Here is a 22,606-nt window from a genome sequence, read left to right on the forward strand (position 1 = left end):
AGTCTAGGGAGTGGAGGGGCACACCCAGCATGTGATTTTAAATACAACTGGTGTCGAGGAGAGCATGGGACAGGCGCCTTGGGAAGGTGTAGCTGGGGCCTGCCCAGGTGGGGTGGGTATAAGGGACATGTCCCTGAGGAGTCCCATCTGAGCTGGGTCTAAAATAGACAGAGAAGAACATTATCGACAGAGAGAAGAGCCCAGGGCATTGAGGGTAAGTGTGGTGGCACATTTGGTGCCCCCTTTTGTAGGAAAAAGTCCTGCATTTGCTCTGAGATTCCTGCCCCTCCGTTCTGGTGGTGGGGTCTCTGCATGTCACTCACAGGCACTCTGCGAGTTTTGAGTTTGGTAACTCACATCTGCTTCCTCCGATTTTGGGTGTGGCTGCCAGGCCCAGGAGGCCCACCTTGATAAGCTCTTGGACCAACTGAGGCAGCAAAGCCACGAGGAAACACTGAAGATTCACCTGGAAAAGGCCAAAGATTTCCTGAAGAATATGAAATACAGGTAGGCAGACCAGATCCCAAAAGACAGAAGGGAATGGCCTGAAATTCATATTCAAGATCAGAGGTTGCCTGCTTAGGAGCCCAGGGTGTGCTCAGCAAGCTCAAGATTAAAATGTTGCCTTTAGCTTTGGAGAATTCCTAGTGGTCCTTTGCAGCTCTGCTCTCAGCCAACACAGAAGCTTTCAGAAGAACTTTGATCTAAAAAGTTTATGGAGGGAGATTTCAAGGCCTTGTAGTTTAAAGGTCAAGAGCATGGGCCCTCCCACTACCTTTTCAGATTTTAAAACATAGGTGCTCTTTGTTAAAGAAAAAAAAAGTTAACTAATCCAAACATGTAGAAATTTCCCCCTCATTCCTGTCCACCTCTTCCTTTTCATGGGCATATACCTTTATTTATGTGGATATAAACACATATACAGTGTTTTTTAAATAAAGGTTGGATTATGCAATGCAATGCAAATAGATCTCTAACTGCAGATAGATGTCCGTTTTCTAATGACCATGCAGAATTCATCAATATGGGTGCTTCATAATGGTCTAACCATCTCCCAGTTGTTTAGCTTTTTAAGATTAGTTCCAATTTCTCAATGTTAAAAACAGTACTCTGTGAACTGTCTTGTATCTTTGTGCCATTGTACAACTAATTTTATAGGGACCATTCATAGAAATGAAATTGCGCTGCCAAATGATTGCAATACTTAGCTTCAGTACTTAGTTTTCAGAAGTGTATCTTGAGGCAATATCTCCTCCCCCTGCCCCCCCCAGGCGTGTCTCCTTACCTGGGAAACAGATAAAGGCCTGATCCCTTGGGCACTGGAGTGTTTGGTGTGATGATGTAGGTAAAGTTCAAGGACAGGGTTAGGACTGTGGACAGGAAATGGGAACCCATGTCCCAACAGAGAACTCTCCTGGTGTGTGTTTTCCAAATGTTCTAGGAAGAGTGTGTATTCCTTGTAGGATCAGAAAAAGAGCAAAACAAACCAAGGATTGCCAGAGTGAAAGGAAACACAGACAGTGGCTCTGTGTGGAGCGAACTGCAGCCCCCAGCCCATCTCCGAGCGGCCTGGGGCGGGGCTCTTGGTCAGGGTCTCCCACACTTGGTGGAGCGGCCCCCGCTTAGACAGTGGTCTCGCCTACTCCCCCTCCCAGGTATGAGTGTTTCCACAAGCTCCTGACAAAGGAGGTGATGGAGTACCCCGTGATCATACTGAAAGAACTGAACTCCTATAGCTCCACCCTCAGCCGACACTTCTACGTTCGCGAGATCTTTGAACAGGTATGGAAAGTGGTGCAAACACCCAGGCACTCCCCGGGAAGCAAAGTGGAAAGGATATCTTCTAGCTCTGATCTGCCTTCACTTTGTAAGCCTTCACGAACCCCTGCTGAGTTAGACTCTGTGAGAACAGCAAGGGGTAAGAAGCTGAAGGCGTTTCTAAAAGAGACCATCTCCTCCTTAGATTAAAAGAGGTTGAAGGGCTCTGAATTCAGGCCTCAGGCTTGTATGGAATTATGATGAAAAGACTATTTTCTAGGACTCTGAGTTCCATTCATCCTCCCCACCACTGCCACATAACCCTCCTAAAATACCGCTCAGACCTGCCCTCTCTCCGGCTCAGAAGTACCCCCCCCCACTGCCCCGCCCAACTCTGCCGCCCCTGCCAAACCCAACTCACAGTCCTAGATGACCACAGAGGCCCCCATGTCTGGTTCCCATCTTGCCCCTGGCCTTCCTCAGCCTACTCCTCTGCTGGCAGCCTTCTGTCTCCACACCTCCCAGAGCCTGCCAGCCTTCCACTGCCAGGGACAAGTGTCCCAGCCACTCACGTTCCTCACCCCCTGTCCACTCTCCTCTCTCTGGGTGTGCTTGTATGTTGGTTGTCGCCAAAGACAGGAGTGCAGAACATCCAGAGTAGGTGTTTCCTGAAGGACAGGTATGTCTCACTAATTTTGATTCAGCTTCACTTACCCTTCACACAGTGTCTTCCATGTGATTCAGACACAGTGAATGCTCCCTGGGTAAATGCACGACTACCTGGAATGTCCTGGTCTGACCCTCCTAGAGTTTGTCTCTTTCCCACACAGCCAGCCAGAGTCCTGCGTGGCCAGACCTGACACTGCTTGCGGTTATCACTGAACCTAGCTGAGGCTTTCTCATGTATATGGGGGTCCCCAGCTCCTCAGAGAATCCCCCCAGAGAGGAGGGATCTCTGTTTCATTGTTGATAAATGCTTCCTCTGGCACCTAGGTTGAGGTGGCACTCAAGCTATAGGAGGGGGAGCTCACCATCTGCACTTTGAGATCATCTGGTTACCTGGGTTCAAGTTGAGGTGCTATTATGATCTCCATGGCACAAGGGAGGACATTGAGCCCCATAGGGCTTAAGGAGTTTGGCCAAGGTCACGCAGCTTGAAAGGAGCTGGGATTCAAATCCAGACCTGCACTCTACAGCCCACACTATTATCCATGGCACAGTATATTCATGACTACATCTAGAGTCTGTGAAATGGAATTCGTAGGCTTAATGAAGGGGCTCCCAGATCACATAAATCATGTTCATTCTGTATGTTCACATTCAGCACTGGGAGCAGCAGATTTCTGCCCCTTTGTCTGCATCCTTCAATTTATACTTTCTTGCTCTTTGCCTTGGATCACTACAAAAATGTGAGAATGAGAGTTTATTTACTCATGCCTATTATGTGATAGAAAGATTTGCTAGCCTGCCTGGGATTAAGGCAAACTGATTCCCTGGTTTGGGAACACTCTGATTACCCCAGGAAAATAAGTAGTCAAGGCCCACATCAGATGCTGAAGGGGAGGGGTGGGTGCTTCTACTTAAATGAGAAGAGATGCCCTTAGACGTGGCACTCCGGAGAAAAGCAGTGCTGCTCACTCAGTGCCCTGTGGTTTTTCTTTGTAGACCTTGGATGGAGAAGTCATTTTCAAACTCAGGGAACCAGGTAACACTATTATAATTCAAGTCTAATCCTCTCTGACTTCACTCTTGTACATTTGTGGGCTGGGTGGGCCCAATCCAGGCTACCTTGGTAACCTGTTTTTCCTTGTGCTTTTGGGGTTGGTCATCAACAGAAGCACACGAAAAGCACTTCCAGGAGAGTATGAGAAAATGGAGAAGCAAGCAGAGGGCTAAAGTGGAAATGAGCAAAAGTGAGGAAGGTGAAAGTAGCGGGACAAGTCCCTCCAGGCCAGCAGAAGACACAGAAGAAGATGACCGAGGATTTGAGTCTTCCTTAACTGAAGAGATGGCAGTGAGCCAGCAGGAACAGTCTGTACTGAGTGACAAGATGGATGAGTCCAGTGAGGAATCTGTTCAGGAATCAGAAAAAATGCAAGTTGAAAGAGACAGCTCCTTAAAATCATCCCTGAACCAGGAAAATGTGATGGTTCAAGAAGAGGAGATGGAGGAGGAGAAAAGGAAGGAGGAGGAAGAGAAGGCAAAGGTGGAGGAGAGGGAGAAGGAGAAGAGGAAGAAGAAAAAGAAGAAGAAGGAGGAGGAGAAAGAGGAGGAGGAGGAGGAAGAACATGAGAGTTTATTTATGGATGAGGTAGGCCAGCAATGGATCCATTCTTGGGTATGGGGAAAGCGTGCTAGGCTCACTCTGCATATCCCTAATACAAGCTGGGGTCCCCAGTGATGCAGTCTCCATTGGGATTTATAAATGTATGCACGTCTTTTATTTTGTCAACAGGAATCCAATTCTTATCTCACAACAGTGCTTTTTAAAATTCACTTTTTTCTCCTAACATCTTATACTGCAACTTACTCTGAAGTCACCCCTTAACTGTATGGCTTTCCTTGTCCTTCCCTGGTCATCTCTTTCCCAGCTCTTCTTTCCTATATAGACCAACCTAGTCTCTCCATTCCCTCTCTCTTCCTATTCTCTTGTGAAGCAGAAAAGACCCATATCCAAGTTGGCAGACAGAGCTCTCCTTGGAGTGCAGGGAATTTACTCTCATATTAATAAATTTGTCCTCAAAACACATTCCAATTCATAGACCAGTAACTTGAATTCCATAATCATGAAATTGCAAGACTATCTTCCTACATTGCTGTAGAAGAATTGGCTTAGGAGACTTGTTTTTGAGCAAGGATCCCAAATTCAAATGCCCACAGCCATGTAATAGAAAAGAGGTCTGGAGACCAACTGTAAAATAGTGACAAGTGGTGAAGACGATTGTCTTAGTCTGTTGGGACTGCTATAACAGAATACCATAGACTGGGCAGCTTATAAACAACAGAAATTTATTTCTCACTGTTCTGGAGACTGGGAAGCCCAAGATCAGGGTGCCGACAGATTTGGTGTGTGGTGAGGTCCCACTTCCTGGTTCGTAGACAGCCATATTCTCACTGTGTCTTCATATGGTCGAAAGAGCCAACTCTTTTATAAGGGCACTAACCCCATTCATGAGGGCTTTTCCCTCCTGACCTAATCACCTCCTAAAAGCCCACCTCCAAATAGCAACACACTGGGGATATGAATTTCGGAGAGCACCTACCATTTAGTCTAAGGCACCTGTGCACTCATTACTCAGCTCCAGTCAATAATGCCATGTGGGAATGGAGACTCAGAATTGCCAGATTTTCTGATTTTTAAGAGAAATCCGAAATCCAAATTCTTTAGAATTTCCTGATTTTGAAAGCACTATGTTGGGCAAAAAATAATTACAGGCACGATTCAGCCCACAGGTTTACAACCTTGATATCAAGGATCCTGTGGTTGGATCCCCAGGTCTGTCTGATGACATCAAGTCTAAAGTCTCCTCTTCTGCATAGGCTGAAGCCCAGGAAGAGAATCTGGGGAAGATCTCCGATGAGGACATGGAGTCCTTCACAACCTCCAGCGGACACACTTATTTTGTCTTCCTAACCCTGGAACAAAAAGAAGAGAATTGCAAGAAGCCCCATTCCAACCTTTCTACCATTCTCATCAATGACATTTCCAGTGCCAACTTCCTAGAACAAGTGATCATTCCATCCAGACTAGTTTTACAAATTAAGAAACAGTGAGTAGAAACCCATTTTATTCTCATTCTCCTGTCCTAAGTTTATTAACAAGGTGAGGTATTATAATAAAAGATTGGACTAGTTTCAGCTTGAAAAAGAAAATATGTAGGCAACTGAGGGTTGAGGTGAGAAACAATGAAAAAAAAATAGTAAATTTCCAGGAATTATTTGTAGTCACAGATATTTTCTGTGAGAGTAACCCGCTCCGCCTGTCCCAGGATGCCTTGCTGGCCTGGGCCTTGTACATAAGAAATAGTGTTTTCCCTGCAAGATTTTAGAACCCCTGGCACATGTGGAATCTTGCGGTTTCCCTTTCTTCCTTCCTTCCCTTTTTTTTTTTTTTAAATAATTATGTAGCTATAGACCCTAGGTATGAGTTTATATCAGCATAGTGTTTGGCTCTGGTTATATGACACATTAATTGCCGAAAATTAGAAAATTGAAAAAAGTACAATGAAGAATATAAAAATGACCCATGATTCTACCACTGAGAATTTATCTCCCCTAAATCCCAAGTTTCTGGGCCCCTGTGTTTGAATTTGGACCCAATGTGGAAATTTGCAGTTGGCTTTAGGATAGCGTTTCCATTGCACTCCTGACTCTACAATGTCATAGCTAGGACTAACCAGCTAGAGATCACCTGATTAGTCTACCTCCTATGTGTAGACATGGGCAGGGAGTAGAAGGAGTTAAGTCAGGCTTTTGGACTCTTCTCTTTCACCTCAGCATCATCTCACCTTGAAAATGTCTCTTTACTTGAAACGCATCCTTTCTCCTTCTCTGTCACAAGCCATTGTCTGTCTTCTCCTTAAAGAAGAAAAGCAAGGACCACCACAAGAGCTAATATTTATTGAGAGAATTTAATACTCTCAATAACTATGAAAGAGGTACTATCATTAGCCTATGTTACAAAGAAACTGAAGCTCAGGGAGTTAGTAATTTGGATAAGATCTCTGAGCTAAGAAGTAGTTGGATCTAGGATATGAATCTAGACCATGTGATTCCAGAGTCTTGAACCAAACACTATGCCATCTGGCCTTGGAATTAACCAGAAAAAGTTCTGTGTCAAACTAATTGGATTTGCATGTTGAAGGATACAGTACTGAAAAGTATGGAAATCATGCATTAATGAATCATCCAAAGGGAACACACCTGGTAACCAGTAGCCCCTCCCCCAAATAGAACATGACCAACTCTCCAGGAGCCCCTTCATGTATTCATCTCTAGGCACTGCCCTCTCTTCCTTAAGGATAGCAAATATTCTAACTTCTTTTGCTTGTTTTTGAACTTTATTTAAATAGAATCATAGAAAATGTACTCTTTTATGTTGGAATTCTTTCATTATATTTGTGAGATTCATATGTATTTTTGAATGTGGTTTCAGCTCATTTTTATTTCTGTGTGGTATTCCATTATAAAAATACATAACCCATTTTCTTTATCCATTCTACTACTGAGGCACGTTTGGAGTGTTTTTTATTGGGGAATGGAACAATGCCACCCTGAACATTCTTCTTCTTTTTTTTTTAAGTTCAATCAGCCAACGTATAGTACGTCATTAGTTTCTGATGTAGTGTTCAATGATTCATAAGTTGCGTGTTACACCCAGTGCTCATCACATCATGTGCCCTCCTTAATACCCATCACTTGGTTACCCCATTCCCCCAACCCCCTTCCCTTCTGCAACCCTCAGTTGTTTCCCAGAGTCTAGAGTCTCCCATGGTTTGTCTCCCTCACTAATTTCTTCCCATTCAGTTTTCCCTCCCTTCCCCTATAGTCCTCTGTGCTATTCCTTATATTCCACATATGAGTGAAACCATATGATAAATGTCTTTCTCTGCTTGACTTATTTCACTTAGCATAATACCCTCCAGTTCCATCCATGTCGATGCAAATGATAGGTATTCATCCTTTCTGATGGCTGAGTAATATTCCATTGTATATATGAACCACATCTTCTTTATCCATTCATCAGATGAAGCACATGTTGGCTCCTTCCAGTTTGGCTATTGTGAATATTGCTGCTATGAACATTGGATGCATGTGCCCCTTCTTTTCACTACATCTGTATCTTTGGGGTAAATACCCAGTAGTGCAATTACTGGGTCATAGGGTAGCTCTATTTTTAATGTCTTGAGGAACCTCTATACTGTTTTCCAGAGTGGCTGTACCAGTTTGCATTCCCACCAACAGTGTAAGAGAGTTCCCCTTTCTCCACATCCTCGCCAACATTGTTGTTCCCTGTCTTGTTAATTTTAGCCATTCTAACTGGTGTAAGGTGGTATTTCATTGTGGTTTTGATTTGTATTTCCCTGATGGCTAGTAATGTGGAGCATTTTTTCATGCGTCTGTTAGCCATTTTTATGTTGTCTTTGGAGAAGGTGTCTGTTCATGTCTTCTGCCCATTTCTTGTCTGGATTATTTGTTTTTTGGGTGTTGAGTTTGATGAGTTCTTTATAGATCTTGGATACCAGCCCTTTATCTGATATGTCATTTGCAAATATCTTCTCCCATTCCATGGGTTAAATATTCTTGTACAAGTCTTTTGGTGAACATATGTCTCCATTTCTGTTAGATATATAACTGAGAGTGGAATTGTTGGGACATAGGGTTATATGTATGTCCCTCTTGAGAAGATACAACCAAAAGATACTACCAAAGAGTTTTCAAAAGTGATTTTGTTTTAACAGTTTCCAACAGTGTGTGAGAGTTCCATTTGTTCCACATCTTCATCAACACTTGGTATTGCCAACAGTTTTTGTTTTAGCCATTCCAGTGTACATGTAGTGGTGTTTCATTGTGGTTTTAATTTGCATTTTCCTGAAGAGTAATGATGTGTACCTTTTCATATACTTGTTGACCATTTGGTTATCTTTTCTGAAATGCCTAGTCAAATCTTTTGCCCATTTTTTCCTGGTGGATTGTCAATCTTTTTTCTTATTAATTTATGTGAGTAAGTTACCTATCCTAGATATGAGGTTTTTGTTAGGTAAATAAGTGGCAAATGTTTATCCCTCTCTGTGCTTGCCTTTTTTTTTTTTTACTCACCTAAAGGCATCTTTTGATGAAAAGAAATTCTTATTTGTAATAAGGTCCTATTCATCAACATTTTTTCATTAGGGTTAGTGTACTTTCTATCTTATCCAAGAAATCTTTGCTTGCCCTAAGGTCGTGAAAGTATCCTCCTATGGTATTTACTACAAATGTTATTGTTTTAAATTTCCGCATATAGATGTAAAATCCACCTGGAATTAATTTTGTTTATGTGTGAGATAGGAGTCAGATTTCTTTCTAAATGGATAACCACTTGACCCCAGAAGACTCTCCTCTCCCCACTGTTCTGCCGCACTTCCTTTCTATTTCTCTGTGTATCTATGCTTGCATTACTGCCTCACCCTGCCTGATTACTGTAGCTTTATAGTAAGTCTTAATAACTGGTAGTGTAAGTTCTCCAACTTTGGCCTTCTCCTCAACTATCCTTGGCCATTTGCATTTCGGCATAAACTTGAGATCAGCTTATCAGTTTCTGGAAGAAGACATCTGCTGAGCTTTTTATTTTTATTTAATTTTTTTAAAAAGATTTACTCATTTATTTTAGACAGTGTGTGTGCACGCAAGGTGGGGAGGGGCAGAGAGAGAGAATTTTCAAGAAGAATCCCCACTGAGCTTAGAGCCTGACGTGGGGTTTGATCTCATGACCCATGAGATTATGACCTGAGCCGAAACCAAGAGTCAGATGCTTAACCAACTGAGCCACCCAGGTGTCCTGATTGCATTGAATCTATAGATAAATTTTATTGAATTGAATCTATTGATAAATTTGGGGGAAAACCAACACTTTAACAATACATAGCCATCTTAACAATTCATAAATTTTGATAAGGAAGAAGTGATGAGTTGGGAAAAATATTTACAGCTCACATCACAATCAAATGACCTCATGTTCCCAATATATAAGGAGTGCCCATATAAAGAAATTGATAAGAAAAACAGCATCTACACAATGGAGAAATGGGCAAAAGATATTAATGGATAGTATGTAGAAAAAGAAATTAAATAGGCTTAAACACATGCCAGTATGCTCAGTTTCGGTCAAACCATGATGAAATTGACAAATTCAAAAGCTTGGCAATCTGCTCTGAGGCTGTGGAGAAATGGGAACTGTTATTGCAGATGGCAGTTCCGGCTGCCTTGCCATGAAAGCAGGTCAGTCATATCTTCAAGAACCACATATGTATTCTAGCCTTTGATTCAACAATTCCAGTTCAGGGAATGTATCCTATAGAAATTTTACACTTGACATTGCAGCCTTTTTTGAAGAACAGATGGTTGGAAACCATCCAGTGTCCTCCAGCAGGAGTCTGGTTAAATTCATGATGGTCCATCCAGACAAAGGAATATAACATAGTTGGGAAATAAAATAAGGAAGAAGTGAAAGGGGGAAGAACTTTCTGTATCGATATGAAAAGCTCTCTCCAGCTGGCAGAGCTGACCCTCACTGGTCTCTCCCTCAGACTTCGAGCTGGCTTTTTCGACCACCTAGAGAAGTGGTTTGACCAATGTGTCCTCAAAACCCGGGTCATGGTGACCACCAAGATCAATGAACTGGAATCAGAATTGGAGCTGCGTCAGCATCTGCATGAGCCAAGAGCCAAGCGCATTGAAAAGGACATCCATAATGTCAGGGCAGGTAGAGACCCACCTGGAGTCTGTGCCACCGCGGTTCTACATTCATTAGGTGCCCCTGTGTGAGGGTTCCACCCCTCAGGCTGGCAGACAAGGCAGTACTCAGAACCCACATTTGAAATTAAAAAAAAATTTTTTTTAAACAGAACTTTAGATACTAGAATGAAGAGTACTGTCCTGTTCTAGCTGTGTGAATACCAGATCTGCTCACACACCTATCGGATACATACCTGCATAGCAGGTGCTCTAGAGGCAAGCTTGTAGCTCAGGAATCAGAGCTATTAGGATCGGCCTCTCTAGCTGTGTGACTCTGGACATGTTACCTGACCTCTCTGATCCCTCCCTTACTTGCAGAAGGGGATATTGTTTGGTGGTAATTAACTCTTTCTGAAAGGGTACAGTGAGGAATCATGAGCAAGTGGTACCCATTAATTTAAGCTCACAATTTATAACTGAAAAAGAGGTGCCATTTCTCTCTTAGGCAGAGGGCTCCATTAGAGGGTGGCATACTTTTAGTTGGATCCTCGATGACCCTGTTGGGTTTTCAGTTGGGTCACACTTCAGACTTTTTCATAGACCCTTTGAGCTCCCAGAGTGACCCCACATGGTCCCAACCAAACTCCTCCTGCCTGGAACAGTGACAGAGTTATGGAATCAGACAGCCTGGCCTGGAGTCCCTGTGCTTGTGGCCTGGGGAGCCCTGCGTGGTTTTGGAACCTCATTGTGTTCATCTGGAAAATGTGTGCATTAAATATAAATATAAATTGAGATGCTCTATGAAGGCTGATTTCCTGCCCCTTCCCTGACTCCCTGCCCCAGTGCACAATGGGGAGATTGAGGTCAGAGAAACAAGGTCCCTGCACTCATTTTTGGCAGAGCTGGGATGACCGCACTTTCACCTGCAGGCAGTAGGAAGACAGGGTGGCTGACCTGGGGCTATTTGCCAGCTCTAAAGGCCTCTGATGGAGCGCTTGAAGCCAAATCCTCGTTCCATTTACTCCACCCTAGAAGTCCTTTGGAATTCAAGCTCCCTGGAAAGAGCAGCCACTGATAGACAGGAACAAACTCTGACCACCTTGCCCAGTGTCTGTGCTGGCTGTTTTCTCCAGACTCTCTCACCACAATCCCCACCTTTCCCAACCCCCTCTACCCAACCCACCTGCTCCTGGGTGTCTTCACATGCAGGGACCCCCCCTGCTCACAGCCTGGACAGCCTCCTCTCCAGTTAGAGACCCTGGGGCAGTCTCAGATTGGCCTCTCTCAGATCTGCACCCATTCCCAAGCCAAGCCCTGGCGAGGGCAGCGGTCGCCATCCAGGAGAGGAACGTCCTGAGGTGACCTGAGATCCCAGAGGGCCTCAGCTCCCCCTTGTCCTTTTTCAGCTGAGCTCTTGCTTCATCAAGAGCGGCTGGACAGCCACTGTGCTGGGGTGACTGAGACGCTAAGGAAGGAGAGGCTGATGTTCTGCCAGTTCCAAGAAGAGCAAAACATAAAGAGCAAAAACTTCCGCCGCAAGATTTACGACATGGAGCACATCTTCTTGAATGCCACAAAGAGCCAGAGGTGAGGTTCCTGGAATCCCAGACACGAGATGTCAGCCTTTGGCTGCTCCATCCTGGTGGATACGAGTCAGTTGTCCAGGCCCCACAGCAACCTTCTCTTTTCAGCTCACCTCTTCACACAAGTCAGAGTCTTAACTGTGTGAACCGTCTGGTGGGGAGCTGGGGGCTGGGTGAACAGCCAGGGAGAGAAAAAAGGTCGCACATGGTCAGGATGCAGGGATGCTACTAACCTGCCCTGAAATGTCCATGTGGGGAAAGCCCACTTCCATCAAGGGGGATCAGGAAGAGCTTCCTGCAGGAGGCCGCCCACTCCCCCCAGCCTGGAATGGAGGAAGGTGAAGAGGAGACAGAATTTTCCCCTCAGGAAGGAGCACTGGCCCAGCTTGAGGTGAGGATGTGCTCACGGCAGAGTGAGGGGTTCCAAGGAGGCCATTCAGGGATTTGAGATGGAGCCCTCATTCAGGTAACAGGTGAGGAGCCCTCACAGGTGTCCGGTACACAAGAGGCTGCTGGTTAGGGTGGACTTAAAGGTAAAGAGGAAACTTGCAGGGTGCTCCTTCGGGAGAGCACCATCCCCAGGAGCCACATTGCTGGGGGTTAGAGAAAGACAGATCACTGCAGGGAGGCTGAAGATCCAGTGGGACCTGGGGATTCCTTTAGTAATTTGGTGGCAAGGGCTAGAGAGAGGAGAGGGATGTCCTCTGCTACAGCACATGGAGAGTTCCACACTGTGTCCTGCACACACTGGCATTTTGAATTTCCTTTTAGCCTCTTTTTCTACCCAGAGGAACATGGCCGTGGTTCTGTGGCTCCACAGCTGCGCACAGCAGTGGAGCTCAGGCAGCCCCGAGGCTGCCCTTCCACACCCGGGTCACCCCCCTGCCCTCCTGTGTCCCACAGGCTGGTTAGTCTCAGCAGCACGCTGCACCGGGAGCTGCTTAGCTATGTTGATGTCATCCAGGTGTCCCTGCGCAGCTTCCGCCAGTACTTGGAGGAGAGCATGGGCAAGCTTCGCTTAACCAACATTGAGTTCATCAAGCACTGCAGGTGAGAGCCTGCATCTGGGGCCCCTGTGGGCACTGGGCGTTCTCTCTTGAGAAGTGGTCTTGTTTTCCTTACTTTTTTATTGTGACAAAATATATGACTAAAACTGTGCATTTTAACCATTTTTCAGGTGGACAGTTAGTTCAGTAGCATTAAGTACATTCACATTGTTGTGCACTATCCCTCTCCAAAATTTTTCATCTTCATAAACTGAAACTCTGAATGCATTAAACACTAACTCCCACTCTCCTCCCCCAGCCCCTGGTAGTCATAATTCCATTTTTTGTCTCTGTGAATTTGACTATCGTAGGTGCCTCATATAAGTGAAATCATACAGTGTTTGTCCTTTTGTGTGTCTGGCTTATTTCACTTAACATAATATCTTCAAGAGTCATCATATAGCATATGTCAGAATGTCATTCCTCCTTAAGGCTGCGTACTACTCCATTGTGTGTAAACACCACATGTTGTTTCTCTGTTCCTCCCTTGAAGGACATTTGGGTTATTTCACTGCTTCTCTCTTTGAATCACCTGTATTCATTTTTCTGTGATCCTATAGTTTCTAAAGCTTTGTCAACCACAGGTTTTGGGATGGGTGGGAAGTTTCAGGTCTGATCAGTGGTTTGTATTTCTCTCAAACTATTTTCAGATTGTTTTCTGAGGGAGGCAACTTTTCTTCTGAAGAAATTGACTTACTGTGTCATCGACTGGAGAAGGAAGCTTCCCGAATAGAGTTTGTTGAAAGTTTAATCATGATCAACATGGAGAAGATGGAGAGTGAATACCTGGACCAGGTCAGGGAGTCCTGCCCCTGACCTCCAGCCAGGCTCCCAGGTCACCCTTGCTCATTGCCTGATGGGTCTGCCAAGCCCCCTTTTTCAAAAAATTGAGCCCGTCCCCCTCTGGTTCCAAAGTCTGTAGGTTCCAAATTAAACCCCCCTCCTTTACTTTTTATATATCTTTACAGGCCAATGATGTCATCAACAAATTTGAAAGCAAATTCCATAATCTGGCTGTGGACCTTATTTTCATAGAGAAAATCCAGCGGTTGCTGACAAATCTGCAAGTGAACATCAAGTGTGAGGTAGGACAGATTCATTCTTCACCTGCATGCTAGACACTGTCCCAAGTGCTGGGGATACGACTGTGGGCTCTGCCCCATGGGACTTGAACTCTAGCCAGGGAGACAGATATTAAATCATAATAGCCTCTAGGATTCATTGCGTTATTATGCACCATATATCCTGCTAACTGACTTATTTTGATCAGCTGTGTTAGTCCTCCGAAGAACTTGTTTTTTCCCCCTATTTTAGAGACAAAGAAACTGAGGCAGAGAGTAATTAAGTGACTTAGACAAGAGCACAGAACTCTTGAATGTGAAACCAAAATGTGAACTGAAGTCAATGATCTTAAATAAACAAACTAACTGTACACCTCAAGGAACTAGGAAAAAAAAAAATTAAACCCAAAGTTAGCAGAATGAAGGAAATCACAAAGATCAGATCAGAAATAAATGAAACAGAGACCAGAAAAACAATAGAAAGGATCAGTGAAACTAGAGATGGTTTTCAACAATAAAAAAAATCAACTAACCTTTAGCTAGACTAAGAAAAAAGAGACAAGACTCGAATAAAATCAGAAATGAAAGAGAAGACAGTGCAACTGATACCGCAGAAATACAAGAATCTTAAGACTACTATGACTAACTATATGCCAACAAATTGGATAACCTAGAAGAAATGGAAAAAGTTCTAGAAACAAAGCTACCAAGACTGAATTATGAACAAATAGGAAATCTGAAGAGACCAATAATGAGTAAGGAGATTGAATCAGTAATCAAAAACCTCCCAAAAAAGAAAACTTAGGACCTTATGATTTCATGGGTGAATTCTACCAAACATTTAAAGAAACCTTAGCACCAATTCTTCTCAAACTCTTCCAAAAAAATAGTATAGGAGGGAATACTCCCAAATTCATTTTACAAAGTCAGCATTACCCTGATACCAAAGACAGATAAGAACACGATAAGAAAACTACAGACCAATATCCCTGATGGATATAGATGCAAAAATCCTCAACAAAATATTAGCACACCAAATTCAATAGCACGTTATATATTATGATCAAGTGTCATTTATCTCTGGGTTGCAAGGATGGTTCTATATATACAAATCAATGTGACACCATATTAATAGAATAAAAGATAAAAATCATTTAATCATCACAATAGATGCAAAAAAAAGCATTTGACGATGTACAACATCTTTTCTTGATAAATTTGTTAAATAAATTAGATAAAGGAGGAACATACCTAAGTATAATAAAGGCCATATGTGACAAGCCCACAGCTAGTATCATACTCAACAATGAATGGTTGGAAGTCTTTTATCTAAGATCAGGAACAAGACAAGGGTGCCCCCTTTCACCACACCTATTTAACATAGTACTGGAAATCCTAGCCCGAATGATCAGGCAAGAAAAAGAAAAAGCATTCAAAAGAAAAGGAATAAGTAAGATCATCTCTGTTTACAGAACATATGATCTTATATATAGAAAATCCACCAAGAAACTGTTAGAACTGATCAACAAATTCAGCAAAGTTGTAGGATACAAAATCAATATCAAGAAATCAGTTGTATTTGCATATACTAACAGCAAAACATCTAAAAAAAGAAAGAAAACAATCTCATTCACATTAGCATCAAAAACAATAAAACACTTAGGAATAAATTTAACAAAGGGGATGAAAGTTCTATACACTGAAAACTACATGAGAATCTGATAAAAGAAATTGAAGAAGACAAACAAATGGAAAGATATCCCATGTTAATGGATCAGAAGAATTAATATTGTTAAAATGTCCATACTACCCAAGCCTATCTATAGATTCAGTGCAATCCCTATCAAAATCCCATTGGAATTTTTCACAGGAATAGGAAAATCCATCCTAAAACTTCTCTGGAACTGCAATAGATTATGAATAGCCAAAGCAATCCTGAAAACGAAGAGCAAAGCATCACAATTCCTTATTTCAAACCATACTACAAAGCTATAATAACCAAAATAGTATGGTACAGGTATAAAAATAGACATCTAGACCAATGAAACAAAATCAAAAGCTCAGAAATGAACTCTCACATATACAGTCAACTAATATTTGACAAGGAAGTTAAGAGTACTCAATGGGGGAAAGGATAGTCTCTTGAATAAATGGTGTTGGGAAAACTGCATCACCACATGCAGAAGAATGAAATTGAACCCCTATCTTACACCACACACAAAAATTAACTCAAAATGGATTAAAGTCCTAAACGTAAGACCCCAAACCATAAAACTCTGGAAAGAAAACAGGGGGAAAAACTCTTTGACGTTAATTAGTCTTGGCAATGATTATGTGGATGTGACACCAAAAGCACAAGCAACAAAAGCAAAAATTAACTGGTGGGGCTGCATCACATTGAATAGCTTCTGCACAGCAAAAGAAAGAACAAAATAGGGGTGCCTGGGTGGCTCTTTCGTTCAGCATCTGCCTTCAGCTCAGGTCATGATCCCAGGGTCCTCGGATCGAGCCCCGCATCGGGCTCCCTGCTCGGCAGGAAGCCTGCTTTTCCCTCTCCCACTCCCCCTGTTTGTGTTCCTGCTCTCGCTATCTCTCTCTCTGTCAAATAAATAAGTAAAATCTTAAAAAAAAAAAAAAGAGCAAAATGAAAAGATAACCTATGGAATAGGAGAAAATATTTGCAAATAATATATCTGATAAGAGGTTAATATACAAAATATATAAAGAACTCATATAACTCAATAGCAAAAGAAGCAAACAATATGATTTAAAAATGGGCAGAGGAACTGAATAGACATTTTCCAAAAAAAGACATACAAATGGCCAACAGGTAAGTGAAAAGGTGCTCAAAATCACTCATCATCAGGGAAAGACAAATCACAATGACAATGAGGTATCAACTCACACTTGTTAGAATGGCTGTCATCAAAAAGACAAGAGATAATAACTGATGGCAAGGGTGTGGAGAAAAAAGAACCCTTGTGCAGTGTTTGGGGGAATGCAAACTGGTGAAGCCACTGTGGAAAACAGTATGGAGTTTCCTCAAAAAACTAAAGGTGGAACCACCATCAATCCCATTTTGGGGGGTATATATCCAAAGGAAAGGAAAATATGGTCTTGAAGAGATATCTGCACTCCCATGTTCAATGCAGCCTTATTCACAATAGCTGAGGTGTGGAAACAGATGTGGAAACAGGCAGAGTGTCTGTCAACCAACAAATGGATAAAGAAGGTGTATATATATATACAACAGAACATTATTTGACCATGAAAAGGAAGGAAATCCTACCGTTTGTGATAACATGTATGGACCCTGAGGGCATTATGCATAGTGAAATAAGTCAGAGAGAGAAAGACAAATACCGTACAATCTCACTTTTTTGTGGAATCTAAAAAAGCCAAACTCATAGAAACAGAGAGTAGAATGGTGACTGAGGGGTATGGGAAATGCGGACTGAGGGGTATGGGAAATGCGGAGATGAGGGTCAGTGGGTAAAAACTCAGTTATAAGACAAGTAGGTTCTGGGGATCTAATGTGCAGCATGGTATTATAGTTAATAATACTATGTTGTATACTTGAAATTTGCAAAGAGAGTAGATCTTAAATGTTTTCATCACAAAAAAGAAATGGTAATTATTTGATGTAGTGGAGGTATCAGTAACATTATGGTGATAATTATTTTGCAATATATAAGTGTATCAAATCAACACATTTGTATACCTTAAACTTACATAATGTTATATGTCAATAATATCCCAATAAAGCCAGGAATGACTTTGACTTATTTTTAAGCTTTTTTCTGTATGGAAAGGTTTCATATATATTATATATGTGTACATATATAATGTATAATACATATTTGTATATATGCACAAAGAACAAAACTGCCTCTTGCTACTTATACAATTTTTTAAGCTATAAAATCTTTAAAGATTGTTTCAAAAACACTATTGTGATTGCTTCCCTCTCCTGAATGTGTTGCCATTTTTACTTAGCCATTCCTTTTTGGAGGAAAATTTGGTGGATTTCACTTATTATTATACCAAACACCCTTGCACAGGAAACTCTGATTATGTCCATAGGGTATCTCCCAGAGCTGAAATTACTAGGGCAGAGCATGAATGTTTTAAGGCTCCTCATGTTTTCCAGGTGGCTTATGCAGACAACCCTCACCAGTGGGACAATGTCCTCAACCACTACTGTGGGTTGTTGATTTTATTTTTAAACCTTATCTGTTTGAGAGTAAAAAACAAAACAAAACAAAAAATGCTTTTACATTTGCATTGATCTAGTTTCTGATAACATTGTGCATTCCCCCTCATTTCATTTTTTCAATATTGACTTCATCTCTCAGATAATATATTTTGCTGAACATTTTCCTGATCAAAATAGAAACTAGAGACAAATCATGGAACCTCTGGTTTTTCTAGGTCGCAAAATCCAATTTGCAAACAGATGGATTAAATTCTTCTCTGGAACAGCTCCAAAGGAAAGTAGAAATGTGTCAAAACTCAAAGGGAGATAAAAAAGTAAGTATTCGGTATTTGCTAAGCTATGAATAGTAAAGATGCATTACACAAGAATTATAAACTGGAAGTAAACTTACATCTCTCATCAAGATTTCTCCAGCTCCAGAGGGGCCTCTGAGCCTTCCCACTTAACCCCTGCTTTATTCAGTGGAATTAAGGAAGAAAAGAAAACACAGACACCTCCTCCAGCCCCCAGCCCCTCCCAGGCAGGCTTGTAGAGTCCAGTGAGTGTGGGGCTTCTGTCTGACCTCATTCCCCTTCTGATGTCACCAGGCATCCCTCCCTGTGATTGGAACTCAGCTCTAGATGAAAAATAGAAGTAGGACTCTACCCTCTGAACAACCACTTTTTTGTTTGATTTTTCATTTGCTTGGTTTTTTGATCATTGCACATACACTGGTGTCTTCTGTTTTTTATGTATAAGCTGTGAAGAGTCCAAATGAGAGCAATATAGATCAGCATAGCAGGTCTCTGCATGTTTATGTTGTTTACTTGCTTGGTCTCCCCCATGAGCACACATCTCTGTGTCCTGTTCAACATTCGTCCTGGCCTCCCTGAGCAGTGTTTTCTCAGCAGCTCAATCAGGCACTTGAGAACCAGATGTCTCAGCTGGAGGTTTCTTGAGTGGGATGCTCCTTCCTCAACAAGCTCTGTCTTTTCTCTTCCATTTCAGTGACTGAGTTGAGGTGTTTTTTTTGTCAACACTGAGAGGACATTTAGTTTCTATCTTTATTGCTTTTTCTTGCATAGTAACACATGCTTCTTGAAGAAAGTTCAAACATCCACAAAGCACAGAGTGAATACATGTCCCTCATCTTATTCTCATTTTTTGCAAGGCCCCCAGTGACCTCTGTATTTTCATGCAGTAATTTCAGCACATCCCTGGGGAATACAGGGAAAGTAGGTTAATCTGAAGTGACCCCTTCAACAGACCCTCTAGGGACAGCTCTGCCTCTTCCAGAGCAGAAACATTTGCTCTTCCACATTTCCTCACCTCCCCAACCCCCTCACTGTCCCCTCCTGGTGGTGTAAGGTGTTGGACAGAGTGCCTGGGGCTTGCAGAGCCTCCTGGCCAGGGCAGGGGAATGTGAACTTGGCTGGGCAGACAATTGTGTGTTGATGGAGGAGATTGGTTGGCTATTTCTGCAAAGCAGTGATCAGGAGGCGGGAACAATGGGATTCGTGGTGAAGGCAGTGGGGACCAGGGATGGATGTGGCCGGGGTCACATGCTCCGTGCCACGCGTGAAGAGGGCCTCCTGGCTGCTGTGTGCGGAAAGGCAGGGAAGGAGGGAGGAGGGAGGCAGGGTGTCGTGACTGAGGCAGAGAGAATAGTGGCCTGGACAGGTTGCCAGCAGAGACATCTGATTCCAGAGTTGAGTGGCAGGGGAATGGTTAGGACTCAGAGTGCACTGGAAGTGAAGGAAGCAGAAGAGGCCAAGGCACCTCCTGGCCTGGGTTGTCTACATAGGTCAGTGAACGATTCAGGGGAACAAGTGTGAGGACTGCCAAGTGATGTGTGGGATACACGGTGAAACTGAACATCCTTATAGGTGCTTCCCTGCACACTTCAGGGCATGGGTGGGGGCTTGCTGCTAGAAGGGGATGTGTATCTGACCTTATTAGGTCACCTTCCAGAAAGGCTGTGGTCATTTCACTCCTACACAACCTGGCCATCTCGGGCCAAACATTTCCTTCTAAGAGTGTCAGAGCTAGAAGAGATCCCAGGGAACATTCTGGGTCCCCACCATATAGATGAGGAAACCAAATTGAGCAAATTTAAATCATTTGCCCAGAATGAACCCATAAAACCAGGACTAGAATTCCTGATGCCCCAACATTGAAGGATTTGCTGCCCCAGTGCAACTGCCCAGAAGAGCTGGCCAGCATCTCCCACTCTCTCGGAGCCCTCCCTGAAAGTGAGGGGCCTCCATAGCACCAAGAGGTCTGCAGTTCAGATGGAGGCAACTGGCCGTCCTTCAGCCTACTTCCTGTGGCTTTCTTCCCCTAGATGGTGACCTCGGAAGACCTCCTTGGCTTTGTCCAGACTTGGAAAGAAAAACTGGGCCAGAGGATTCAGTACCTCAATTGCAGGCTGGACACAGTGTCCATGACTCGAGCGGTCTTTACCGTAAGGAACGGACAGTAAAGGAAGGGACTGAGCAATGGGGGAGGGTGGGGGAGCCATCAGGTCTAGGCTCCTAGGAGACCCACAGGGCTCAGCAGAGCCTAAGGGAATAGGAGGCTCCCAGGCTCCTATTGGACACCAAGCCTACTAGGATGCCTTGGAAAGACTATAGGCTATGCAGTGAGATCTGGGTTCAAATCCCAGATAGGCCACTTCCCCGCCTTGGTCTCTTTAGAAGACCCCTCACTTCTCAGGCAACCTTACCTTTCAGCCTCTTCTCCTACCCACACCCATGAGCAACCACTGGCTTCTCCCCACCCCACCCTCACCCCCTTTACTTGCCCACCTATGGTCCCTTTCCCTCTCACTGCCCCTCATGCTCTACTCCCTGAGCTGCAGCCAGACCGAACATTGGAGAAGGTCAGTCTGACTATGTCACTCTTCTGCCTTCAGGGTGAAATCCAGACCCTTGGACTGGGCCTTCACAGCAGCCTCCTCGGTCCGCCCTCCGTGGCCTCTTCCTTTCTCGCCCTCACTCCCACCCCAAAGACATGGCTTACCCCGAGCCTTCTCTCACAGACCCCGGAGTGAGGTCTCCATTGTAAGGCCTGTCTCTCTGGATTGTGTGCCCCAAAAGGGCAGAGCTGTGTCACCCTCACCCCATACTCAGCCTCTCACACCAGGCTTTGAATGCCTGAGGCACTCAACCAACTTCCACGGGGGGAGTGTCATAGACCCAGTGTGGGCATGAGTGGACCCCCCACAAGTTCTGTTCTGGCCACCTTACTGCCACCAGTGCTTCCTTCTACGGGGAGTCTCTTCACCACCAATACGAAGCCTCCATCACACCGCCGGCACTGCACCCTTCCAGATGGAACCCAGGAGTCCAGCTGGGGTCCTGCCCTCTTACAGCCCCCTGCTGAGACGAGACTCGATAAGACAGGAACCAGCCTAACTAAGCACTCACTGGGGGCCACTGCTCCTACCCTTTCTCTAAGATCCAACTTGTGGGGGGTGTTGGCCACTCACTTGTGGACACTTTCATTCACTCCTCCCTTTTGAGAACAGTGCCTGGGCATATCTACAGGCTGGCCTTGTAAGTCCATGACTCTAGAACTTCTTCACAGCACTGGTCCCAGTCTTGACCAAATATTTATTTGTAGAAGCGCATATTAAATGTTTGTCTCTCTGACCAGACTGTACACCCCGTAAAGACAGCGGTCACATGTTACCTCTCTACACTGTGTCCCAGCGCCTTGCTGAATGCAGGTACTCAGGAAACATTTTGAAAGCCAACATGCACACTAAAATGCATGCATGCATGCATGAATGACACTCTGAAGGAGATATGACCATTACCATTTTTTAGAAGGAAAATCGAGGCTCAGAGAATCAGGCAGTTGGCCTCCAGCAGCAGGCCCTGGGAACATGAACCCAGGCCGCCTGCATCCCTGGCACTGAGGCTGGGCCCACCAACTCAGGTCCTTCTCTTGGGCCTGTAGGACAATGTCATGACCAACCTAGAGGTGGAGAGTGACATCATGATGTCTTCAGAAGCCCTTGAAGAGGAGGCCAAGATAGACTTCGTCACCCCCGAGTCCTTCGCCCAGCCGAGCCGCATGGGGAAGCCCATGATTGAAGACCCAGCTGTAGAAGTGGTCAAGAAGATCCTGAAGTGAGTGGCCAGGGGGTGTACAACAGGGCCCTGCCACCATAGTTTATGGCCCTGAGCCTTCAGGGACCATCTGTGGGGTCCCACACATGAGGTTCTCACCCCTGACAGCCTATGACTTTGTATAGGGGCTTTTCTTCTTGAGCCTCAGTTTCCTCCTCTGAAATGGGGCTCATAATAGGACTGATACATATGGTATTGTGGGCTAACTGGGATGAGTGCCTGGCCTGAGCTGTCCTCGTGGTCACGGGGGAAAAGCTCATCTCCTTTCCTTTGGTTTCAGACTTCCCGACGAAAAATGCTCAACCCAGCAGTGTGACAAAGACCGCTCCCAGACAGGTAGGGACACACAGGCCTGTGGGTCTCAGGACACTGGCAGTGGGGGGGCCGGTGTTAC

At 44.1% G+C, this 22,606-nt stretch overlaps 1 protein-coding gene across 4 annotated transcripts in view; it reads left to right on the forward strand.

The window, feature by feature from the left end:
- CCDC180 (coiled-coil domain containing 180) overlaps positions 1-22,606 on the forward strand; it is a 72,737-nt gene that overhangs the window by 27,292 nt on the left and 22,839 nt on the right. For all 4 annotated transcript variants that reach the window (XM_064580034.1, XM_064580035.1, XM_064580036.1 and 1 more), the window contains 14 exons: positions 392-507; positions 1,656-1,782; positions 3,424-3,463; positions 3,594-4,069; positions 5,299-5,528; positions 10,044-10,219; positions 11,598-11,778; positions 12,678-12,824; positions 13,471-13,615; positions 13,789-13,905; positions 18,313-18,411; positions 20,421-20,540; positions 22,040-22,212; positions 22,493-22,548. In XM_064580034.1, the coding sequence (XP_064436104.1) occupies positions 392-507; positions 1,656-1,782; positions 3,424-3,463; positions 3,594-4,069; positions 5,299-5,528; positions 10,044-10,219; positions 11,598-11,778; positions 12,678-12,824; positions 13,471-13,615; positions 13,789-13,905; positions 18,313-18,411; positions 20,421-20,540; positions 22,040-22,212; positions 22,493-22,548 (2,203 nt within the window). The remainder of the gene's footprint in view (positions 1-391; positions 508-1,655; positions 1,783-3,423; positions 3,464-3,593; positions 4,070-5,298; positions 5,529-10,043; positions 10,220-11,597; positions 11,779-12,677; positions 12,825-13,470; positions 13,616-13,788; positions 13,906-18,312; positions 18,412-20,420; positions 20,541-22,039; positions 22,213-22,492; positions 22,549-22,606) is intronic.

The sequence above is a fragment of the Mirounga angustirostris genome, unplaced genomic scaffold (genome assembly GCF_029215605.1).
Source record: "Mirounga angustirostris isolate CCGP_5_RB_7025 unplaced genomic scaffold, mMirAng1.0.hap1 SCAF_15, whole genome shotgun sequence".
In the NCBI taxonomy this organism is placed as follows: Eukaryota; Metazoa; Chordata; class Mammalia; order Carnivora; family Phocidae; genus Mirounga; species Mirounga angustirostris.